Genomic DNA, 25,629 nt, shown 5'->3' with positions numbered 1-25,629 from the left:
GGTGCAAAGCTACACAGAGAAACCCTGTCTTGAAAAACCCAAAAACAAACAAACAAAAAAACCAAAGCCTGTCATTAGATGGTATGCTTTGGGCTTTAAAGCCAGCCTCATGTTGATTTCTCCAAAAGGGGTGAGAAATTGAAGAGTGTGAACAACTTGCTAAAATAAGGACCCATAGCACAGCACACAAAGGCACCTGTAATGCAGGCAATGCTGTCCACAAGCAAAGCAACCATGAGTAGCACTCATGTTTTGGCAGAGTCCAAAAGAGCTGAAGAAGATTCTCAGTGTTCACTCATCTGTATCCTCTTTATTTTCTGCAATGTCCCCATGGCCAGAAACTCAGTTCATCTAAGACCACAGGTCTTTCCACACCAAGGTTCCCTGTGGGAACCCAGGGCTCCATGAATGCTCCACTAGCACTCTGCCACACTGAACCGTCCGCCCAAGACTTGTCCTTCTGTACACTGGACTGTTCTACCCCAAAGCAGAAACTTATGTATGTGTAGTTCTTTACATACAAAACTGTGAAGATCAACATCCCACACCGTTATCAAAGTTCTCTGAGAGGCAATGGTGATAAACTTTGTATCCTGAACCAAAATGTTTGTTGAATGAAACCAATACTGATGTGTGCTAATGTTGTGGGAATGTGAACAGCACAGTGTCAAGTTGGTGGGTTACCCCGTTCATCTCTGCTTTTGTGTAAAGCTGGCAACATGCTCTTGGTAACATGCCTATTAGAGGGTGAAGCCAGCAAGAAACATCCAGAGCTATGCAGGAAAAAAATAAAGAAAAGAAATTCAGGTTCAGGAAGATGTTCTGAGCCTGGCCGGGGGGTGGGGGGTGGGTGGGGTGGGTGGGGGAGAGGGGGGGGAGTGGTTTGCACTCCTTTAATCTCATCACTAAGGAGGCAGAGGCAGATCTGTGAGTTTGAGGTGAGCTTACCAAGTAACTTCGGGCTAAACAAAGAAACACAGTCTCAAAAAACCAAAACCAAACAAACAAAAAACATGATTTGAGGGGCTGGGGAGATAGCTCAGCAGTTAAGAGCACTGACTACTTTGGCAGGGAACAAGGATTTGATTCTCAATACCCACATCGTGGCTCACTCCTATCCCAGGGGATATGGCTCTCTTCTGGTTTCCTAGGGAACTAGGCATGCACATGGTGTACAGACTTATCTGCAGACAGAAATCCCATATACATAAAGTAATTAACTTTAAAAAAATATTGAGTTAGGTATGGTTCCTCACAACTGATACAAAAAGACCCTAAGTTTGAGGCTGGCCTTTTCTTTATATTCCTTTTGAGATTAGGGTCTATATAACCTTGGCGGGCCTAGAACTCACTATATAGACCAGGCTGGCCTCCAACTCAGAGATCCACCTGCTCTGCCTCCTAAATGCTGGGATTAAAGGTGTGCACCACCATACCTGTCTAACATAAGTAACTTTGAAGGGCCAGTCTCAAAATAAAAATTTTTAAAAGGGGCTGAGAGAGCCAGGCATGGTGGCACACACTTGTAATCCTAGGGATTGGGAGGCAGAGGCAGGAGGATCAAGAATTCAAGGTCACCTCTGACTATACCACAAGTTGGGGTTAGCCTGGTATATAAAACTTTCAAACAATAGGCCAAGACAGCCTTTAAATCCCAGGACTCAGGAGGCAGAGGCAAGTGGATCTTGAGTGTGAGGCCAGCCTGCTCTACAACAAAATGGTGTAATGTTGGGCATGGGGCACATATCAGTTCAGTGGTAGAGTACCTGCCTGGCGTGTCTAAGCTACCCCAGGGTTCAATTCCTAATACCACAAAATTAGTTCTGAAAATGATTTACACAGGAAAATATACTTAGGTGTTTAATAGTGTTTCACCTTTGGCTGCAAACTCTTTAAAGGGAGGAAATCTGTAGGAAATTCTTCTATCTGAGGCTGCCATCCTCTAGCAGAAACAAGCTACTTGGCACCAACACAAGCTAGAGGCACAGGCGGGTGTCTGACTTCTTCACACTTAAGATAATACTGAAATCACAGTTCTCTATTTCTAGATATAACCAGCAATAATATTAAGAGCAAGGACATTTTGGTAATACTTAGCAGAAAACCATGAACTGAGGACCGAAAAGATGGAGTAAAGGTTATTAAAACAATGGCAAATAGTACACGATCTTGTTAAACACCATCTATCGTCTCAGTGATTATGCACTGTAGGCTTCTCAGGGCCACTCCTTCCCTAGACTTTTTTGCATTACAAAGGATTGAACTCTCAACAAACTATATCCTCAGTCTTTTATACTTTTTATTTTGAGACAGGGTCTCACTAAGTTTCCCAGAAGGCCTGGAACATAAAACACCCTGTATCACAGTCTGGGGCTATATGCTTAACCCACCAGGCCTGGCTTCTTAGGAGCAGTCTTAGTATCAAGTACCAAATATGTACTGTTATGCTTGCCCACAGGCTAAGATTTTGGCTTTAAAAGATTTTGTCACCCCAATTTACAAGCCCACTACCACTGACTACCCAGACAGGCTGTCCTTTCTTCCAGTTTTCAATCAAGACACTCAGATCACACCAGGAGCTCTGGCTTATTCTTTCTCATTTTCATCTACTCTAATTACCACTATCCTTGGTTGTTTGTATGGCAAATCTGCTTTCTAACCACCCTTCTTTCCTTTCCTCAAGTTTCAAGTTAAGTACAGACAACAGTCACTTATCCAGAACTTGATCTAGCCTCTAACTCCAGCAATGGATTATGGAGAGAGAAACACTCACCCATGTGAGGTATGGGTTAGGTGCTCTTCCCTGACCACATTACCATCCACAGGCTCTCCCTGGCTGACTCAGGGCAAAGCTTCATTGTCTGTCTGCCTCGTCACTGCAGCAGCTGTCTTCTCCGCTGTGCAGTCTAACTGTTGACATATTTATGCAAGCACACAGGATTCAATCAGCAGTTGAGCAGAAAAGCAAAGCTAACAAATGCTATGAATGGGTCTATGATTTGCACATTATTTGGCCCATCTGTGGACTGGAGCACTCCATCCACTTCTCTCATTACCATGAATAATCCAGAAATGGCTGGATGTTCCAGCCCAGACAGCTATGTTATAAGAATCAGAAACAACAACAAAAACAGCCTCAGTAGCTGATTAAGTCTAGCATTAAGGCTACCTCAGCATTTATTCTTTTATCCTCAGCCTTGGAGCTGGGACAAGAGTACTTAGCTCCAAACCCTGTTATTTCCTTACTTTTAGTCCTGATTCTCCAGCCTCCTCAACTATACAAGAATGAAGAGAAGGTGGCATCTCTTAAAGGACAAAAAAGCAGAGCAGGGTCAGAACATATTAACAGCAAAGCAAGAGTAAGCCAAAAAGGAAAGTTTGTTGTGAGAAGGTTGTGCCAAAAAGCTAATGTCAAGACCTGTCACTTTCTGAGATGAGTCTTCCAAGAAAATACAGCTTTAAAAAATAAGATACAGGCCGGGCGGTGGTGGCGCACGCCTTTAATCCCAGCACTCGGGAGGCAGAGCCAGGCGGATCTGTGAGTTCGAGGCCAACCTGGGCTACCAAGTGAGTTCCAGGAAAGGCGCAAAGCTACACAGAGAAACCCTGTCTCGAAAAACCAAAAAATAAGATACAACTAAAAGTCTGAGGGTGGAGAAGGTGAGGAACATTAATACTTTGAGGACTTGGTGGCAAATCCAGGAGTCATGAGACAGTAAAATTACAGATTAGTACTACTGTGAGTATTTAAAAACTGATACTGTGGCTAGTGGCTTCTCTCTAAGAATTCCCAATTGAAAATAATGGCACACAAGGGAATGTGAGTCCACTAAGAGGTGAATTTACTCTGATGCCTCTTTGGTAACAGGAAGCTTTGGGAGGCCATAGAAGTTGGCAGGGTTAGAGGGTGCCCAGCACCTTGGCACAAGCAAGCAAGCCCCAGGCAATCACTCACACCTACATAAATAGATATAGTCTAAATATGAGGGATGAAAGGAAAGAATACATATATACCATGTAATACCAAAGACAACTGTATCTGGCCTCATCCTACTATCCTCCTGCACTACAGCTTACAGACTCCACAGTTCATCTTGTCATTTTATGCCACCTTACAGAAGCAGAATCAGGGACTGATAATAAAAAAGCCAAAAGCCTGAGGGCTAAAGAGAGTGCCTTGACAGATTTAAATGTAAAGTTCCAAGCCCTCAAAAGAGCAGAGTTGTTACGGAAGGGTAAGTGAGAACAAACAGGGGTGGCCCAGAAGACCAAACCAGGAACCCTATATTCTCCTGGCAGAGATAGATGAGACGGGAAAAGACACAAGTAGGCCACTGCTCCAGGCTTTCTAAAAGATGGACAACATCCTTTCTATGTCCAAACAAAGGTGGTCATCAATACATTCTAATAACAATGAAAAGAAACTGAAGTCATCATCATTGTAATAAAACCCCCCAGCTTAAAAAGCAACTGGCCCAAAAAGATCATGACTCTAAGGTGATTAAAATGTTACAGGGGAGCAGAAGAAAAAGATCAGGGCAAAAGGAAAAACTGTGGGAATTACACATGGCATGTAAATGCCTGATTTTCACAGAGTTACACTTATGAATCCGACCATCGGTTATATTACAAGAGAACCAATACCAACATCTCTCCCATGAAGCACAGTGATAAGCACATATTTTTATGGATGTGTTTAGGATGGAAAAGGATGGGAGAAGGGAGAGGAGGCAGGAAGGTGAACGTATTATATACAAAGAGAAATGACAGAGACCACGCCCTCCTTTAGCTCTTCGAGCTCTCTTTCTCTTTGTTTTCCGCATCTTCTGGATATGCATGCCACGTCAGTCTCTCTTCATAAAATGCTATCACAATTTGTGGACATTTCACATTAGCTTCTTTTGCAAGAACCAGGTCGGCTTCATCCGTGTCTTTCCTGGAAAGAAAGAACATAAGACTTAGAAGGAGAAGTGAGACAGAGGTATTTGTCTGAATGTTCTCCTCCTTACACTTTGATCTCAAATAAAGGGATCTTTACAGGGCTGGAGGTATAACTCAGTGGTGGCACCTCTGTATTTGATCTTTAGCATCAAAACATAAGAAAGAAAAAGCTAGCTGAAGAAGAGATGGCTGCTACAGAGGACTCAGGTTCAGTGCACTAGCTGAAAGCTGGGGGCTTGCAACTGTCTCTTTCTCTACCTCTAGAGGATGACACCCTAGGGGTTAGAGTTGGCTCAGCAGTTAAGAATGCATTCTACTGTTCACTTGGGAGGCAGAAGGAGATGGATTTCTGAGTTCAAAGCCAGCCAGGTCTACTGCGGAGGACCCAAGCTCAGTTCCCAGTTCCCAGTACCTACATAGCAGCTCACAACTGCCTGTAACGTCAGTTCCAGGGGATCCAATGCCTTTTTCTGGCTTCTGCAGGCACTGTACACACATGGTGCACATACATATATTCAGGCAAAACATACATACACATAAAATGAACAAAAAATGAATCTTAAAAGAAAAATGAAAGGAGGGGAAAGAAAAAGAATAAAGAGGAAAAAATCCAGTCAGGCATGGTGAGGACATGCCTATAATCCTGTAACTCCAGCCCTGGGGAGATGGAGACAGGAGAATGAGTTCAATATCCTGGACTACACATTTAGGTCAAAGCCAGCTTGAGCTATATTAGACCCTGTCAGAAAAGGAGGGAGGAGGGAGGGATGAAGTACTCCACTTTCTTCCAGAAGTAACTGTTTCTGGTATTTTGTGCTTTATTCAGCATTAATCTTAATGCCCTTTGTTGAAAATAATTTCTCTTTTAGAAATCTCTCTGTGATCCTGACCCTCAGTGATGGGAAGAAGCTTTACTTAGCCCTTATCCCATGGTCACAGGCTCACAATCTTACAGCAAAAGATTCAGTTCCATGCAAAAAGACGTTTAGGGATGGCTACAAATATTTTACCCTAAATTAATTTTTCTGACATGCAGGTTACTATGATACAATAATACCAAAGCTTGAGAATGTCACAAACCCATTCTGAACCACAATACCCACTTAATACTGACATCAGTGTTGGTTAAGAATTAAATTTAGGAATTCTCAATTTTACATCCTTTTTTATAGCAAAGGAACATAACTGTAGAGTGAGGCCCAACTTCTCTCACCATTTCATTAAGAACATTAAGTCACCACAGGAATCTGTTGCCCCAATGATCTTTTCTGGTTCCAGTCCTCTCTCAAAGCCCCGAGCGATATCATTGCTCTGCTATAAATAGAACAGGAGAGATTAGAGCTTACAGAAAGAATAAAAACAAAAACAAACAAAAAATGGTTCCTCAGAACAACAAATCATAGCCTTTGTTAACATCACTTGACATCATTTATCATCAGTTCAGAAAAACCCTTAAAACTCAAGAAACATACTACTAGATCAACCAGTAACCACGCCAAGAGATATTTATGCAAGAAGATGCAGTTGTTTTTCCTGGTATTCCTTGCAAATGACCCTGACCTTTAGGACCTCCTCTTCAGTACTTCAAGCTGACCCCTCTACTCTTGTTCCTGAGACACGAAACAAGCTCATTCTCACTCTCTTAATTTCAGATATGCTTTCTCAACCATAACCTTTTAGACTTTTATCTAACAGTGACCAATAGATTTAATATTTCACAGTCATCTATATTGTAAAAACAGAGGCAAGAAGAATGTAAGACCAATACCCTAAAAAGGGCAAATTTCAAAGATCACAAACACTAGTTTACATATACTTGGGAGAGGAGCCCCTGGTCTGTTCAGCCCCTTGCAACACAGACAGGCTATTAGCATTAATTGGGACTGGACTGAGACTTTAGGCCACTGAACTGGTAACTTATGAGAAGAGTACTGGGACTTGCTCTCAGGTAATTAATTCTGCTACACACAGCAGAGGCTGATTCAGGTGTAAATTAGACACATCACAACTGTTCTAAAATTTACAAGAGATAATGCAAACTCATTAGCAACACAAAGAAAAACTTAAGATTTTCCAAGTGAACCAAATCTTGGGTGTGTGATTTTCCTAACATCTTTCTGATCATCTTACTTTCTTTTGAGATATAAAAGGTCAGTGAGATGGCTTGTGGACAAAGGGGCTTGTAGGCAAGTCTGACAACCTGAGTTTGATCCCTGGGACTCACATGGTGGATGGAGAATACCAACTCCCACATGTTCCCTGACCTCCACTAGTGCATGATGTCCCCCAACACAATGAACAAATAAATAAATGAAAAAATGAAAATTTAAAAATAGGAACACAAAAGCTTGCACAGTCCTGGTGGTCCTCAAAGATACCAGAAGCCACAACAGGAAAGAAATTCCAGCCATGAATCAACGGAAAGATACTGGCTTTTTAAGACACAGATTCTTTGGGGCATTTAAGGGGAATAGGTTCCCAGATGCAAACACAGCTGCTCACAGCTGGAATGCTGGCACAGGGACTAAGTCATACATCATCGCTGGCGGCTGGAAACAGTCTACTACAGAGGGAGGGAAATGAAAAAAGAATGTTCAAGCCGCTGAAAGGAGCCAAGGCAAGGAAAACATTAAAATCATCACCGGCAGTAATCTTAAATCAGGCATAAAACCAACCAAGAAATTTCTTCTGCAGCGGTCTAAAGAAATGAAATCCCCCTGTACTTGAAAATACACAACCACTACGTATCATGCCAGCTGTCTACCTGACAGCTGCCAGTATTGCTCAGAATGCTATCAGGGGCCCAGACAAACATGATGTAAAGGATGTGTGGAGGTTGTTTTCAAGGTCAGCAGCTCCAGAACCTAGATAGACATGGAGCGCTCTGAAGTGGCCAGGGACTCTGAGCCAGATTACTGCCTTTAATAGAACAAAGACCTTGAGTTGAAGAAATGTTTACTATCTCTCACAAATACATAGTTAAAAGCCTTTGGTTGTGTTATTTTGCTATTTCAACTTAACTAGAAAAGAACCAAACGACAAAAGCCAGAATACAAGGGCTAATCAAACAAAACAACAAAAAGAGGCTGGCTGCTTAGTCAGTAAAGGTGCCTGGTTTAAGCCTAAGGATCTTATTTCAATCCCAAGACCAATCTGGCCAAAGAAAATAACTGACTTTTCCAAGTTGTTCTTTACCTTTCACACATGTGCAGTGGAACGCACGCTCACACGCACATGAAAAATAGTAAAATGTATTAAATATGTAAATAAAATTTAAAAAGAGCACAGGGAGATCTGAAAGGCAAAGGCAGACAGAGACTATGAGGCCAGGATGGTCTATACAGTGAGTTTCGGGCCAGCCAAGACTATAGAGTGAGCCCTTATCTCAAACAACACACACACACACACACACACACACACACACACTCAAGTGGTATTTCCTCAGAAAATGTTCCTTAAATTCTTTATCAATATAGTTTATCATAATGATATTCACACCTTTCCAGAATCTGGCATAAGGTTGCAACCAGGCATACTGGCTCATACCTTTAATCTTAGTGCTCAGGAGGCAGAGACAAGAGGATCTCTGTAGTTAGATGTCAGCCTGGTCTACATAGCAAGCTCTAGGACTACATACCCTGTCTCAAACAAACAAACAATGGTTATAAAAATACAATTAATCAGAGAAAAGAGCCAGACAGGAATAGCCCCCAGTTCCAGAGGCCAAGAATTATATACAAGCCTTTATAGAGCCCCAAAGTCTCTACCCACAGAAACTCTGGGTAGTTCTAAGGTGTAGTCAAGAGTTAAGAGCAACAGTATAGAAAAATGGGTATCCAAGTATAATGTAGATCAAACAGGGAATTGATGTAGGAATGCTACATAGACTCATACTTATATTTTATTAAATTTTAAGTGTATGATATATTCTTCATAACCCTGAAATAAAATGGAAGGAGGCAAAGCTGGAGGGGCAGAGTGCATTTGTGTAACACTCACATGGCCAAGATTCAGGAGAAATAAGAGGCAATATGGCGTTTATGTTACTACCTTCAATCTAAAAACCAAAAAGATAAAAGCAACTGAGTCGAGCCAAACTTCATAATTAGTTTCCAAACTAATCCATGAACAGACACAAAAGAAGATTAAAAATTAATCTTGAAAGTGTTTCTCTGTTTAACAGCTCTGGCTGTCCTGGAACTCATTCTGTAGACCAGACTGACCTTAAACTCAGAGATCTGTCTGCTTCTGCCTCCTGAGTGCTGGGATTAAAGGCATGCACCACCACTGCCCAGTTAAGTTTTTTTTTTTTCCCCCGAGACAGGGTTTCTTTGTGTAGCTTTGCGCCTTTCCTGGAACTCACTTGGTAGACCAGGCTGGCCTCGAACTCAGAGATTCGCCTGGCTCTGCCTCCCGAGTGCTGGAATTAAAGGCGTGCGCCACCACCACCCGGCTACAAGTTTTGGTTTTTAATAAAGTAACAAATGTTATCTATTACTCTTATTATTGGTGTGTTCAGACAGACAGGTGCACATGGAGGTCAAAGGCGAACTTTTCAGGAGTCAGTTTTCTCCTTCCACAATATGAGATGATTTGAACTCATGTTGTCAGGCTTGGCAACAGACACCTTTATTCATGAGCCATATCCTTAGCTACTTTTCTTTCTTTAAAAAGAAAAAAACATTTAAGAGTCTTCTTGGTGCTAGACAGTTGGTTCAGTGGCTAAGAGAGCTTGCTTCTCTTCTAGAGGATGGAAGTTTGGTCTCCAACACTTATTTCTGGGAGCTCACAACTGCCTGTAACTCTAGATGCAGGGAATCCAACACCTTCCTCTGGCCTCCTCAGCATCCACACAGATATACACACACATTTCTATTCACTGGAGGGGGAGTGGGGAGACAGTTTCACATTAGTTTTGACACTTTAGTTAGAATCAGTGCTACACCAGCTCTCCCTCTGCCAGAAGGGGTCACTGTGGTCAATGAGCATACTTCCCTGGAAGCTTTTGTCCAACAATATACCTTTTAGGTTTGTCCTTAGACCAAAAAATAACTAAACCTCCCTTTGCATGATAGTAGTAAAAGGATAGTTAAGTGGGAGGAGGGGAGAAACTTACCTCTCTCTTTTTTTTAGATTTTATATCATCAGCACTGCTGGAGAAACTGGATTTCCTCTTGTTTCCTTCTGACTTCTCCCTGGGCTTATTGTTTTCACCCTCCTTCATCTTCTTATACTTTTTCATAAACTCAGAAATTAGTTCAGGACAATCCAAGTTCTTCTCAGGTTCCCAAGTATTGTGCTCCCTGAACAATGACAATAAAGACAAAAGGAAAAGACTGAGGGATGATGATAATGCCCTATTTTCACCCACTAAGCATCTCTGCAGAACCTAAAACTGACAAGTGCTAGCAAGCTACATCCTCAGCCCCTTTCAGTGCTAAAGCTTATTTTAAAGAGGACATGTAAGCAAAGGATAGAAATTCTATAAGTAAAGATTTAATAAGAGGCTCAGGGTATAGTTCAGTGGTAACATACTTGCCTAGCACATGTAATGACATAGGTTTGATCCCAGCTCTGCAGAGAAAAAAAAAGATCCAAAAAATTTGATCTTAGATTTTCACTGAAGGAAGCTGGGAAAAAGTATGACCACACAAAGTCACATAAAGAATTATTATAGCTGCTGTGGTTGGTGGCACATGCCTTTAATGTCAGCACCTGGGAGGTTGAGGCAGCCAGATCCCCAAGTTCGAGGCCAGCCTGGTCTACAAAGTGAGTTTCAGGACAGCCAGGGCTACACAGAGAAAACCTGTCTTAGGGTTGTGGGGGTAGGGGTGGGGGTGAGGATTGTTGAACTATTACAGCAGCAGTATTATTTTGAGGGCTGGGGATCAAACCTCAAACCAGGATTTTATGTCTGATCCACCACAGAGCTACACCCTTAGTCCTATAGCAACATTTTAACAGCCAAATCCAAAAACAAACCTGAAATGCTTATCAACTGATGAATGAATAAACAAAATGTGGCACAACTGTATAAGAGAATAGTATTCAGCAACAAAAATTTAGAAACAAAATACACCGGGCAGTGGTGGCGCACGCCTTTAATCCCAGCACTCGGGAGGCAGAGCCAGGCGGATCTCTGTGAGTTCGAGGCCAGCCTGGGCTACCAAGTGAGTTCCAGGAAAGGCGCAAAGCTACACAGAGAAACCCTGTCTCGGAAAAAAAAAAAAAAAAAAAAAAAAAAGAAACAAAATACAACCTAAGAAAATAGCTAGGGCTCTACAGAGAAACAAAAGACCTTATCTCAAAGAGGAAACAAAAACATCAATTGTATAATATCAGTGGGCGACTTTTTTTTTTGGAGGGGCTGTCATGGAACTCACTCTGTAGACCAGGCTGGCCTCGAACTAAGAGAGCTGCCTGCCTCTGCCTCCTAAGTGCTGGGACTAAAAGCATCCACCACCACCACCACCGGGTGTGGGTGACTCTTATGGTACATAAATTATACTGTAATAAACCTTTTTAAAACTCCCAATTTTGGGACTGGAGAGATGGTTCAGTGGTTAAGAGTGCTTGTTACTCTTGCAGAGGACCTGAACATCTCTAACTTCAGTTCTAGGGACCCTAATGCCTTCTGGACTCCATAGGCACCTGCCCAGCATTCACATACCCCACACACACAGGCACATATAGGCAGATACACACACACACACACAAAATTAAAAAAAAGAAATCAAATCCTTAGAAACAACAAAAAAACAAACCCAACCTACAAGGTGGGCATATAGCTCAACGGTAAGCATGCTCATTTAGTTATAAGCCAGGTTCCAGGAGTTCAAACCCTTGCACAGCTTTTCCAATGAAAAAGCCCAACTATAAAAGCTTAATTAAGTGCAAAGAGTGTGATTTTATACATACCATCAGTTGTCTGTACGAGGGTAACTTAGTAAGTTACACACCTCCAATTTCTATTGTGTTAGATATTACTTGTAAACTCTGGTAAGTAGGAGTTGGAATGCATTCATTCAAATGTGGTAGACCCAAGTCTACTGTCAGCAAGTTTTTGTACATACACACACACACACACAAAATCTGAGATAATGATTGGACAAAACATGAAGTCCTATCATGTAGAAAGTAAGTTTTTTGAGGAAGAGTGTCTCATGTAGTCCAGGCTGGCCTCAAACTCTCTATGTAGTCAAGGATAACTTTGAACTTCTCATCCTCAGATTTCTCTCTCCCTCCTGAATACTGGGTTCATAGGCATGTGGCGCCACACCTTCTTTATATGGTACTGGAGGCCCAACCAGTGCTGTGTATCCTATGCAAGCACTCTACTAAGACATATTCCCAGCCTTCTCTGTAGGTTTCTTTTTCTTTTTTTTCGTTTGACCCAAGCTCTGGCTGGCCTGGAACTTGCTAGGTAGACCAGGGTGGCTTCTAACAGAGATTCTACTGTCTCTGCCTCTCTGAGTGCTGAGATTAACGGTCTGTAGCACCACAGCCAGCTGCTCTCTGAATTTTTAAAGACAGAGTCTTACTATGTAGCCCAAGATGGTCTTGAAGTCTCCACAATTCTCTTGCCTCTCAGCCTTCCAAAAACTTAGATTACAGGAATGAACCAACATGTCTGTTTCAATTTTGGTATTCTCAAAGTGTATTTTGTATTCACAGCATGTGTTCTAGAAGGCTAAAAGTACAACAATCTTGTAGAATTAAAGCAAGAAATGCCCCCCCCCCCCCCCCCCGCGGCGGTGCACGTCTTTAATCCCAGCACTTGGGATTAAAGGTGGATCTGTGAGTTCGCGAGGCCAGCCTGGTCTCCAAAGCCAGTTCCAGGAAAGGCACCAAAGCTACACAGAGAAACCCTGTCTTGAAACCACCCCCCCCACAAAAAGCAAGAAATGAATCTACAAAGAAAAAAACTATCATCCCCTTTCCCTATCTAGAAGCATAGTTCTTCTATTAGACAGGAAAGATTAGGTTTGTTTTTTTTTATATAAAACACACCTGCAACCTATAATGAATTACAGAAGCCAACAACAAAGGCAACAAGCCACAAAAGCAGCATCTATAACCTGCAGTTAGCTTGAGGGAAGTTGTTGAAGTCAAATCTAGGGTTGTATGTAAGGCTGGGTAGTGCTGACTTGAGGTTTCTGAGGGAAACAAAGACTCTACTGAAACTGTCTGTGTGACATTTTAGATTAAGAATCTGTGGAAGTGGCCGGGCAGTGGTGGCACATGCCTTTAATTTCAGCACTTGGGAGAGAGAGGCAGGGGAATCTCTGAGTTCCAGGACAGACAGGGCTACACAGAGAAACCTGCTGGTCAGCCTTCTGGGGAGCACAGAGGTACAGAGAGCAGGGGTCCAACGCTGGACATCAAGCAGGTAGAACTTGGCAATAAGTCTCCCACACTGTTCTAATTTTGAAAACATGATAGATGTCTCATGAAGAACAGCTGAGGCCTGGTACCAAGAGGCAGGGATAACGTCCCCAAAGAGAGACCATCTATGAAGGTACACCCTCAGTTGCAGTGGCAACCCCAGGATACTGGAGATGCAAGGACAATGAATGGAAGGTGTGAAGCAGAGCTGGCCCGAACCTAGGAGACAAGTGTTGTGTGTGTGTGTGTGTGTGTGTGTGTGTGTGTGAGGCTAATGGCACCTCTAGAGAAATGGGACTGCTCAAAGTCCCATGGAGCTCATAAGATCTTGAACAAGTCCAAGATATCATATTGGGCACTATACCTTTGGACTCTGGTTTTGTTTGGGGAAGAGAAGTATTGAACTTGTATTTTATTTCACAGAAGCCCACAGTTAAAGGCCTGCAACTTTTTTTTTGTTATTTCAAACAGAGTATTACTATGTAGCTCTGGTTGTCCTGGAACTCACTATGCAAACCAGGCTGACTCAGAAGTCACAGAGATCCATGGGCCTCTGCCTTCAGAGTGCCGGAATTAAAGGTGTGTGCCACGGTGCCTAGTGTGGATGCTTTTTTAAGGAGACCTGAACAGAGCTGGAGAGATAGTTCAGTGGTTAAGAGCACTGGCTGCTCTTCCAGAGGACCCAGGTTCAATTTCCAGCACCCACAGGTGTCTGTAATTCTAGTAACAGAGAATATGACACCCTTCTCTGCCCTCTAGTCTCCAGGCACACATACAGTACTCAGATATACATGCAAGGGAAATATCCACACATAATACAAAAAATTTTTAAAGTGTTGAAAATTTTAACTTTCCAAAAGTATGGGACTTCTAAAGTTGGACTGTGTTTTATACGGTGATGTTAACATGAAGTATTATGTTTTAAAGTTATGTGTTTGCTTGTCAAGTTGAGGAGCTATCTTGGTTGTCAACTTGACATGTCTAGGACGAGGGAACCTCAACTGAAGAACAGCTTCCATCAGACTGCCTGTGAGCATGTCTCGGGGCACTGTCTTGACTGCTTATTGATACCGAAGCCCCATTCCCTGTGGGCAGTGCCATCGCAGAGGCCGGTGGGCCTGAGCTGTGTAAGGTAGCTGACAACCAGGTCTGGTGGTGTATGTCTTCAATCTCAGCACTTCAGAGGCAGGGGGCAGGAGCAGGCAGAAGATCTGAGTTTAAGACCAACCTGATCTATATAGAGAGTTCCAGGACAGCCAGGGCTACACAAAGAAACCTTGTTTAATTAAAAAAAAAAAAAAAAAAAAAAAAAAAAAAAAAAAAAAAAAAAAAAGGGAGTGGGGGATAACTGACAGCAAACCTGAAAGCAAGTCAGTAACCAGCAGCATTCCTCCATGGCTTCTACCTAAATTTCGTGCCCTGCTCAAGTTCTTGCTATGACTTCCTTCAGCCTTGGAATATATGTAACATGTAAGATAAAATAAACCCTTTCCCCCTCACACTGCTTTTGGTCACAGCAACCGAAAGCAAAGTAACACAAACCTGTATCATCAGAGTAAAAGGCTATCCTGGCGTGAGACCTCATCTCAACAAAGAGAAAGAACTAGCTGGGCAGTGGTGGCCCACGCCTTTAATCCCAGCACTCAGGAAGCAGAGACAGACTCTGAGGCCAGCCTGGTCTACAAGATGAGTTCCAGAGCAGCCAGGGATACACAGAGAAAAACCTGTCTCAAAAAACAAGTAAACAACAAAAACTGCACAAAAACAAATTTAAAAAATTAACAGGAAGCTGGAAAACAGCTCAGTGATTTAGAGCACTTGTTCTTACAGAGGAACTGGATTTGACCCCCAATGCCTATATGGTGGCTCACAATCATTATTTTTATTATTTTGTGTGAGGGTGTCAGGTCTTGTAGTTATGGACAGTTGTGAGCTGCCATGTGGATGCTGGGATTTGAAGCCAGGTCCTCTGAACTGACTGAACAGCAGTCAGTGCTCTTTAACCACTGAGCCATCACCCCAGCCCCCTGTTCCAGGGGTTCCGTTCCCTTCTTCTGACCATGTATGTATATGGTACACATATATGCATGCAGGCAAAGAGTTCATACACATACGTCTTCTTTTAAAAATTAATAATAACTAGTGATAGGAGACCAGAGACAGCTCAGCAGTTAACACTGACTACTCTTTTCAGAGGACCCAGCTTCAATTACTAGCACCCACATGGTGGCTCACAACCCTCAGTAATTTCTGTCCCAGGGGACCCAATGCCCTTTTCTGGTCTCCATGGGCACCAGGCATGCATGCAGGCAAAACATCCATACACAAAATAAGAATCTTATTTTTACTTAAAAAAACAATTAATGATAGAATTACTAAAAAAATTATAATAGGTAAATGGTCTCAACCTATCTTACTATATTGTACCCATGTCGAGACACACACACACACACACACACACACACACACACACACACACACACACACACACACACACACACACACACACACACGGTTTCTCTGTGTAGACCTACTGTCTGCTGAGTGCTGGGATTAAAGGCATGAGCTGTAGTGTGAATTCTAAATGGGTCTTAATAAAAACCTGGAGCCAGATATGGTGGCGGCAGCAGGGGTGGGGGTGTGTGTGTTGAAAGATCAGAGAGACAAAGGAGCAAGCCACAGCCACCTCTTACTTACCTTGCCAACTCCACAGCCTGAAAGGGGTGAGCTCCTGTCTCCTGCCGCCATATATATATATACACTTTTTTTTTGGAGGGGGGTGTTTCGAGACAGGGTTTCTGTGAAGTTTTGGTGCCTGTTTGAGATCTTGCTCTGTAGACCAGGCTGGCCTTGAACTCACAGAGATCTGCATGGCTCTGCCTCCCGAGTGCTGGAATTAATGGCCTACGTCACTGCCTGGCTCCTGCCTTATATTCTTCTCTCCACCCAGCCCTATCACTTCCTGTCTCCGCCTCCCTAGTGTTGGGATTAAAGGTGTTCTTCCCAAGCACTAGGCTCAAAGGTATGAGCCTCTGTCCACCTGGTGGCCTTGAACTCCTGATCTTCCTGCTTCCTCCTCTCAAGTGCTGGGATTAAAGGTGTGCACCAACACCGCTGCCTGGCCTCTATGTTTGACTAGTGGCTAGCTCTGCCCTCTGATCTGGAAGAACAAGAAGCACTCATCTGCTGAGCCATGTCTCTAGTCCCAATCTCAGGCATTCATTTATGACAATGCTTAATCTATCTACCCCAACTTTCACCTCTGTACCTATGTTAGGTACCAAAAGTTCAAATAGTTTTTTGTTTGTTTGGAGAGATCCGCCTCCAGAGTGCCTGGACTAACAGCATGCTTTAAGCTCCTTTCAAACATAAAGTATTTCTAGCGGTGATTTAATGATAAGTCTAAGAACAACCTGGAATTCTTCAAGTATTATTTAAATTCCTATTTCATAGGGCTTTCCTATCTCTCTCTCACATTCAATGGTTTTCATACCTGGTGAGTAGTGCTATCATTCTTCTTTAGAAATATGATGGAGCGGGTCTTGGCATGTAGCTCAGCTGGGAAGAGTCCTTGCCTAGATACACAAAGTGCTACAAAATCCAGTGTGGTAGCCCAGAATCCCAGCACTTGGGAAGCAGAAACATAAGATTAGAAGTTCAATATTATCTCTGGCCACATAGTTCTAGGTCAGCCTGGGCTATGAGACCTTGTATAAAAATAGTACTCTGGTGAAAGAGATGCTAAGTAATCTGTTATGCATGAATCAATTTACCTAAAATGTCCAGTGCTCCATATGAATAATGTTAAATCATGAAATAAAGTAACTTTCACTAGGTCCCAAAGGGACCTAACTCTAAAGTATTGGCAAAACATTGACTCTTTTAGCAAGTTTAGTTCTATCTTTTGTTTTTGTTGCATTTTGTTTCTATGTTTACTTTTAGTGGTATTGAGAATAAAACCCAACTGGATAGTGACCCACACCCTTAATCCCAGCACTTGGGAGGCAAAGGCAGGCGGATCTCTTTGATTTCCAGGCCAGCCTGGTCTACAGAGCTAGTTCCAGGGCAGCCAAGACTGTTACACGGTGAAACCCTGCCTTGAAAAAAACAAAAACAAAACCAAACACCAAAGAGAACAAAACCCCATGCCTCACATATACTAGGCAAACACTCTACAAGTGAGCTATAGATCTCTTGCTGAAGCCCTACACTTTAAAGCCATGATGTCAGGCTGTGGAAATGACTCAGTAGGTAAATACACTTGCTATCTAAGTCTGAAGACTTGAGTTCAGTCCCCAGAACTCACATAAAAAGCTGGATGGACTGGTGTTCCCACTGCAAGATGGGAGGCAAAGACAGAACTGAGGGCTACAGGCCAGCTAGCCTCAGATATGCTGCACATAACCAAAACAAGAGACTTTGACTCACACAAGGAGAAAGTGATCTGCTGTAGCAGGAATCTTAAAAGTTCTTATTAATAAAAACAAACCTGGAGCCAGGTATTGAGGTGAATGCTGGAAGATCAGAGAGACAGAACAAGCCACAGCTTCCTCACCTCTCCAGTTCCTCAGCTGATCCTGTTTCCTCAGACTGGAAGCCTCTCAGTCCTCATCCAGAATGAATCTCAGCTGAACCGCTGCTCAAAAACCTAAAAGCTTAACCAGCCAAAAGCTTCTAGTTTCTGGTCCTTACGCCTTATATACCTTTCTGCCATCACTCCCTAGGATTAAAGGCGTGAGTCACCATGCCTGGCTGTTTCCAATGTGGCCTTGAAGTCACAGAGATCCAGAGGGATTTCTGCCTCTGGAATGCTAGGATTAAAGGCGTGTGCTGCCGTGGTGGTGGCACACACCTTTAATCCCAGCACTGAGAGGCAGAACCAGGCGGATCTCTGTGAGTTTGAGGCCAACCTGGTCTACAAAGCGAGTTCCAGGAAAGGTGCAAAGCTACACAGAGAAACCCTGTTTCAAAAAACCAAAACCAAAACAAAACAAAACAAAAAAACCCAAAAAGGCGAGTGCTACCACTGCCTATCCTCTATGTTTAATATTGTGGCTGTTCCGTTCTCTGACTCCAGATAAGTTTATTAGGGTGCACAATATTTGGGGGAACATAATACCACCAACATCTACCCTTTACATATCTTTCAGCGCGCATGCACACGTATATGTATTAAGTGTATGTTCCTGCATGTTTGCATGTGAGTGTGGGTGTGTATAACTGGAGGTCAGAGACCACCTCAGTTGTTGGTCCCAGACTTCTACCTTGTTTGAACAGGGTCAAACACAGGGTTATTCACTGCTATGTATGTCAGGCTAGTTGTCTCTCAGGCTTCCAAGGATTCTCTTGTCTCTGTCTGACATCTCAAAGTAGGACCACAGGGAAAGATGCACGTGCCTGGCTTCACATGAGTTCCGGTCATCTAAACTCACATGCTCACACTTGCAGTGAATGACAAGTGTGTCTTCTACTCACAATCACTGAAAACTCTAAGTACTATGTCTTATCCCTTTTTTTTTCTGTTTGTCTTTTCTTTTCTTGGCATATCTGAGGATCAAACTAGGACCCTGAGTGTGCTAGGTGAAAGCACTTTACTACTAAGCTACACCCACATCTTATCCCTATTTCATTAAAGGGGGAAAAAAGATTATGAAACTAACCAATGTACTGGAGAAATGGCTCAGTGTTTAAGAGCACTGCCTGCTCTCCCAGACAACCATGGTTTGGTTCCCAGCACTCACATGGCTGCTCAGAACCATATTTAACTCCTGTTCTAGCTGATCTGATGCTCTCTGGACTGTGGGCACCAGATAACACAAATGCAGTGCATAAATATACATGCAGGCAAAACACTCATACATACAAAATAAGAAAAAAAAAATTTTTGTTTTCCAAGATACGGTTTCTCTGTATAGCTCTGGCTGTTCTGCAACTCACTTTGTAGACCTTGAACTCAGAGATCCGCCTGCCTCTGCCACCTGAGTGCTGGGAATAAAGTTGTGTACTACTACTGCCCAGCAAGAAAAGAATTTTTTAAAATAATAACAATAAAAGAAATTAGCTCAGCTCACCAACCTGTATCTTAAAGGGTGGAATAAGAATCTGGTCCCAGGAAATCCAGCTCCCAAGTCTGTGCTCCCAACCAATCCCTTAAACTACCCCTCAAAAACAAGATCATTAAAACATCAGCTCCCTGATGGGGAGACTATGGTCTGCTGCCTTTCTTGATTCTTATGAAAGAATGTAAATGGGAAAAAGACAGATCGTAGCTCAAGGGCAAATAAACCAGTTTTCTACTTCTACAGAGTCCTGATGCCTGGAAAAGAAGGCACTTACTCAGAAAAGCCTTTCCACTTCAACAGATACTCCACTTGCCCCTTAACCATGCGCCTGTCTAACACCTTTTCCACGACGTACTCCTCCTCATCCTCTGAAGAAGAGCTGTCAGCTGTCCTCTTGGTTTTCTTTCCCATGTCGCACGTTGATCCACCTGAAGGACTAAGGCCACCAGGTTCCTCCTGAAAAGGGGGAAAGACAAAATAGTTACAATCCATGAAGGTTAAAACTGTCACTTCTTGATGGAATAGAGGGTACAATACAAGTGAGCCACATATCCTTATTGGTCTACAATTATTCTAAGACAGGACTACAAATTTAATTTATGATGGGTCAATCCATATTTCCCTAAAAACGAGTTCTTTTCAGTTGAAGAGATCAAAATTATTAGAAGGCACAATTGTTTAACTCCTTTAATTTTATATTCCAAAAAAGCAAATAGCATGTTATGTTATTCTCAACCGTTTCTACATCTACTTGTGAGCCAGGAACTCAGAGAAATGTGGAAAACCTTAAATTAAAGGAACCAAGACAGAATAAAAATCTTTTCCTCCAAGGTGAATAAAGGTCTTCATAAAAATGAAGAAAAAAAAAAGAAAAGAAACCTCCCCCCTACAAAACACCCAAAAGTAACTTTTCTGTACTCTGAGCATTTGATCAGTCTCTTAGCAACACACACACACACACACACACACACACACACACACACACACACACCCCTACTTGGGTCATCTCTCACCACATTTCTGGTGACTTGGTACATTTCCCTTAAACAACTTGAACGTGTCCCTTCAGTGTCCATCAGCTCACAAAAGCAAGGCTGACAGCTCAAACACACTAAGCCTCCTTTTTAGCAAGCTCATTTGGGAATACAAGGGAAGAGGGGCAAAGAAAAAAACTTCAAAATCAGTTACTGGACTAGCCTGTAATTCCCAGAGCTCAACTAACCCAAATAGTTACATAGGTACCTTGCCTCTTAACTGAAGTTGAGTTTGGGCCAAAGGAAGAGGAGGGGAAAGAAATCTGGCCCCAGATTCTGCATCAACATGAAGCCTCCTCAGAACACAGAGGACTATTCATTGCCCAGGAAAGCCAAGGCAATGCATCACAAATGGAAATTGAGTTAAACTCAGAAATATGCACGTCAGAGGTACTCAACAGAGAATCTAGTTTTTAAAATTCCCACACTGTTGAACTATAATCATTAAAAAAAAAAATTCTTCCTTAATCATGTTAAATGGTACCCATAGTCTGGATTACCAAATAGCAAGAATCGATATCTTAGCTGACTCCACTGTTATTTTGCTATAATGTCTAAAGATGTTTTGCAGAGCATTCCCATCTTGGCCAGAAAGCCAACCTCAGGAATAGAAAGGGCAACTAATCTCAGTATTATGTTCAAGGCAAAAAAGTAGAAGTTGTATTTATTAATTTATTTTGAATTAGTAATTTTAAGAAATCATTACAGGAATGTAGTGTTGAAAATCCTACCTAAAGAACTTATTAACAGTAGGTAGGCCAGCCTCAAAAACTGCTTGTATTAATTTCTGACCTATATAACTTTGAGAGAGAAGGCATGGGGGAATGTAGGTAAAAGGCTTTCAAAAAAAAAAAAAAAAAATCTTTCCATTAATTTAGAAGACTCCCAGGCATCAAAAAATTATATTAAGGTTTATTTAAAATAAACAGCCTCCGACCTCACCACAGACAGGAAATGTCATATTCCAGAGAGAGTACCCCACCCCCACCCCCACTCACCTTGGAATTTCCGGGAGCTGAGCAGTTTAGGTCAAAGCGCTGGGTTAAAACCAGCCCCATGTTGGAAGCATGCAGTTAAGCATTGTGGCTATGGCCTTCCCTGCCTCACCAGGAAGAAAAAAAACAAGGATTTACATATGTGTTCTACAGTTTGAGGGAGGAAAAGAATTTTTTTCTTTATACCTTCATGCTGAAGAGAAGCCCTAAGTAGACCAATAGGGGTTCCCTCCCTTACCTACCGGATCGCCCCAGTTCCTTCTTTCCCTCTGGGCTAACAGGAGGGGCCTCCCCTCCCAGGTCTGGGGCTTGGCGGGCTGGCAGCTCCCCCGCCCCCACCCAGCTGCCTGGGCGCCACTGCGCAGCTGTCCCAGTCCGTTGCCATGGCAACTGGCAGCCGTACTAGACTAAGAGGGAGAGGCAAATGAAAAAGTTAAAAGGCTTAACTTTCCTTTTCACTGCAGACTGGGTGGAGAAGTTGGAAGGTACCTCCCTTGGCCTTAAGACTAAGGCGTTTAGCGCTCAAGGGAGTTAGTTCTTTGGTTTACAGACCAAAATTTAGACTTATTACTCTAAAAGCACTGTGAATTAATCAATAGCCTGTTAGGACCACCTAACAGGATCACAGCTCACTGGCAGAGGGGGAGGGGCAAGAGTAAGTTCTTCAAACAACAGACCAAGACAAACCACCCAAATCTAGAAGCACTTTAGACAAAGCTTTTTCCACCATCTGTCACTGTACACAGTTAATTAAAATTGCTTAAGGGAAAGAAGTAACAGGGAAAGGGAGAGGGGAAGTATTCTAGTAATACTATGTAACCTTTCTTGTTTGAGAGAACCACAACACAACCAGAACCCAAACACGTGAAGCAAAAGCTGGGGATGGAATCCGGGCCTGGGACAGACGACTGAGCTACACCCACCACAGAAGAACCTTCCAACTGAGCTTACAGGTGGGAAAAATTAGTCCCTCAGTTTAAAAAAAGAGGGAGAGCAAGCTGGCCACAGCCATTATAGTTAAATTTAAGTTTTTTATTAGTTATTCTTGTAATGCTATAAAACAGACTTTTAGTAATTATAACCCCTAATATATTACTCATAATTCCTAAGACCCAAGGAAAGGAGGACATAATGATAAAACAGAGACCATTACCAGGAAGCAGAAAAATCAGGAATTCAAGGTCATGTACAACTAACACAGCAAGTTCATGACCACCCTGTGTTACAGGAGACCTAGTCTCAGAAGGAAAGAAAGAAAACCAGACTATAATACATAGTGTCCTTTCACCTGGCTGTAACAAATGTTTTAGAGATCCAAAACCCTATTTGCTTCACATATGGGAATTTAAACCTTTTTTGTGGTGTCAGAGCTCTATGCATGCTAAGGCTGCTTCCACAGGAGAGTAAGGAAAAGCAGGGTGCTCTTTACTTTATAAGGGGCTGGAGAGATGGATAAATCAATTATTTTAAACACTTAACTGCTCTTGCAGAGGACCAGGATTCAGGTCCCAGAACCCACAGAGTGGCACACAACCACCTGTAACTCTAGTCCCATGGGATCTGACACCCTCTTCTGGCATCTGAGGGCAACAGCCATGTATGTGGTATACAGACATATATGCAAGCAAACACTCACATATAGAAATTTTTTTAAAAAAATCTTAAAAAAGCCGGGTGGTGGTGGTGGTGGTGGTGGTGGTGGTGGTGGTGGTGGTGGTGGTGGTGGTGGTGCACGCCTTTAATCCCAGCACTTGGGAGGCAGAGGCAGGCGGATCTTTGTGAGTTCAAGGTCAGCCTGGTCTACAGAGAGAGATCTAGGAAAGGCGCAAAGCTACACAGAGAAACCCTGTCTCCAAAAACAAAAAAAATAACAAAAAAAAAAAAATTAAAAAATGAACATACCACAGAGACACACCACATTCATGTTATAGCAATGCTATCTACAACAGCTAAAATACAGAACTATCTAACCTAGGTGCCCAGCAACTGAGGGATGGGTAAATAAAATGCATACATACACTATGGAATCTTTTTCAGATATAAAGAATAAAGTTAAATCATTTTCAAGAAAATGGATGTAACTGGAGATGATTATATAAAAAGAAGCCAGTCTTAGAAACATAAATATAGTATGTTGCTGTGGGATGGTCTTTCTGTATGCTGTGAATATGTGTTGCTATGATTGGTTAATAAAGAAGCCGCTCTGGCCTATGGCGAGTCAGGATATAGGCAGGCAAGAAATCCAAGAGAGAGACAGGAAGAGGAAGGGCAGAGTCAGGAGTCACCAGCCAGACACAGAAGAAGCAAGATGACAAGGCAGAACTGAGAAAAGGTACCAAGCCATGTGGCTAAACATAAATAAGAATTATGGGTTAATTTAAGTGTAAGAAGAGCTAGTCAGTAATAAGCCTGAGCTAATGGCTGAAGTTATAATTAATATAAGCTTCTGAGTGATTATTTTATCAGAGGACTGTGGGACTGTGGGGCGGGGCTTGGCAGGACTGGAAAAACTTTACAACTACAGTATGTTCTTTCAATGGCAACTCCTAGTTTTAATAGAGATACATAAAATCATGTATGTAGAACTAACACTGTTTAGGGGCAGAAGGGGGACTAAAAAGAGGGCGAGAAATGGGAGGATAAGGGTGAGGGAGTGTGTTCAATATATCACATAGACCTACATAAAAACTTAACAAAAGAAAAGAAGGCCCACCTACCATGGCAGTGTATGCCTTTACTCCTAGTATCCAAGATCTCTAAGTTTAAGGCCAATGGGTGGTGGGAGTGGAGGGTGGAGGTGGCTTCAAAAGTAGAGAATGGTGATAATTTTGGCCATCAAACAGAAGTATCAGGGGTTGGGCAGTGGTGGCACAGGCCTTTAATCCCAGTACTTGGGAGGCAGAGGCAGGCAGATCTCTGTGGAGTTCAGTGCCAGCCTGGTCTACAGTGCAAGTTCCAGGACAGCCAGAGCTGTTACAGAGAAATCTTGTCTCAAAAATCCACACCAAACCAAGCCAACCAGGAGTTTCAGAGTATGAGAGTTTTGTGGTACTAAGGGTTGAATCTAGCACATTTCAAACTCATAGGCAAGTGCTCTACCACTGAACAGTATCTCGTCTATTTATTTTCATTCAAAGGGTCTCATCAAGTTAACCCAGTAAGTCCTTGAACTTACAATCTTCCTGCCTCAGCCTCCCGAATTATTAGTTGGCTTTCACTCACCCAGCAGCACCTGTCTGAAGAGCAATTTTTTTTTTTTTTTTTTTTTTTTTTTTGGTTTTTCGAGACAGGGTTTCTCTATAGCTTTGGAGCCTGTCCTGGATCTCATTCTGTAGACCAGGCTGGCCTCGAACTCACAGAACCACCTGGCTCTGCCTCCCGAGTGCTGGGATTACAAGTGTGCACCACCACCACCTGGCAAATTTTTTTTTTTATTGCTAGAGAATTTCTCAAAGTTCAGGAACTTTTGGGTTTTAGTCCATGCCCATTTGTTGTCCCATGTCGCCTGTAAATGCACACCCAAAAGACAAAAGACAGCATCTCTCTGTTTTCCCTGGCTGTTTTAGAACTCACTATTTAAACCAGGCTGGTCATAGGTCTATCTCTGTCTGTTTCTGCCTCCTGGGTGCTGGGATTAGAGGTACCCAGGAGGCAGAAACAGACAGAGATATAGTATATCTGTGGTATACTATACAGTGGTATACCACCACCACAGCCTTTTAAAAGCGCGCGCGCGCGCGCGCACGCACGCACACACACACACACACACACACACACACATTTTGCTGTGGGATATCGTTCTGTATGCTATAAATATTTGTTGCTCTGATTGGTTGATAAACTGCTGATTGGCCAGTAGCCAGGCAGTAAGTATAGGCAGGGCAAGCAGAGGAGGAGAATTTTGGGAGGAAGATGGGCTGAGTCAAGAGTCACCAGCCAGACACAGAGGAAGCAAGATGACAAGGCAGAACTGCGAAAAGGTACCAAGCCATGTGGCTAAACATAGATAAGAATTATGGGTTAATTTAAATGTAAGAGCTAGTCAATAATAAGCCTGAGCGAATGGCCATACAGTTATAATTAATATAAGTCTCTGTGTGTTTACTTGGGGGACATGAGTGGGAGAGAGATTTGTCCTGACCACTGGCCAGGCGGGACACAGGAAAACTTCTGACTACAATATAGTGTGTGTGTGGATGCCTGCATGTCATG

General features: G+C 42.7%; 1 protein-coding gene across 7 annotated transcripts in view; it reads right to left on the bottom strand.

Moving 5' to 3' along the window:
* Window positions 1-290: 290 nt before the first annotated feature.
* Cbx5 (chromobox 5) overlaps window positions 291-25,629 on the bottom strand; it is a 43,362-nt gene continuing 18,023 nt past the window's right edge. The window contains exons 1-6 of one of the 7 annotated variants that reach the window (XM_028874412.2): window positions 21,660-21,770; window positions 21,421-21,520; window positions 19,663-19,844; window positions 10,058-10,244; window positions 6,155-6,252; window positions 291-4,936 (exon numbers count right to left, since the gene is read on the bottom strand). In XM_028874412.2, coding sequence (XP_028730245.1) covers window positions 4,786-4,936; window positions 6,155-6,252; window positions 10,058-10,244; window positions 19,663-19,844; window positions 21,421-21,480 — 678 coding nt within the window. In that variant the 5' untranslated portion in view covers window positions 21,481-21,520; window positions 21,660-21,770 and the 3' untranslated portion in view covers window positions 291-4,785. Of the gene's footprint in view, window positions 4,937-6,154; window positions 6,256-10,057; window positions 10,245-19,662; window positions 19,845-21,420; window positions 21,525-21,655; window positions 21,771-25,629 lie in introns of those variants that run through there. The other 6 variants (XM_028874409.2, XM_028874410.2, XM_028874411.2 and 3 more) reach the window with 6 other exon arrangements.

The sequence above is a fragment of the Peromyscus leucopus genome, chromosome 20 (genome assembly GCF_004664715.2).
Source record: "Peromyscus leucopus breed LL Stock chromosome 20, UCI_PerLeu_2.1, whole genome shotgun sequence".
Classification (NCBI taxonomy): Eukaryota; Metazoa; Chordata; class Mammalia; order Rodentia; family Cricetidae; genus Peromyscus; species Peromyscus leucopus.
The sequence above is the reverse complement of the archived record's forward strand: the minus strand, read 5'-3'. Positions and strand labels throughout refer to the sequence as shown.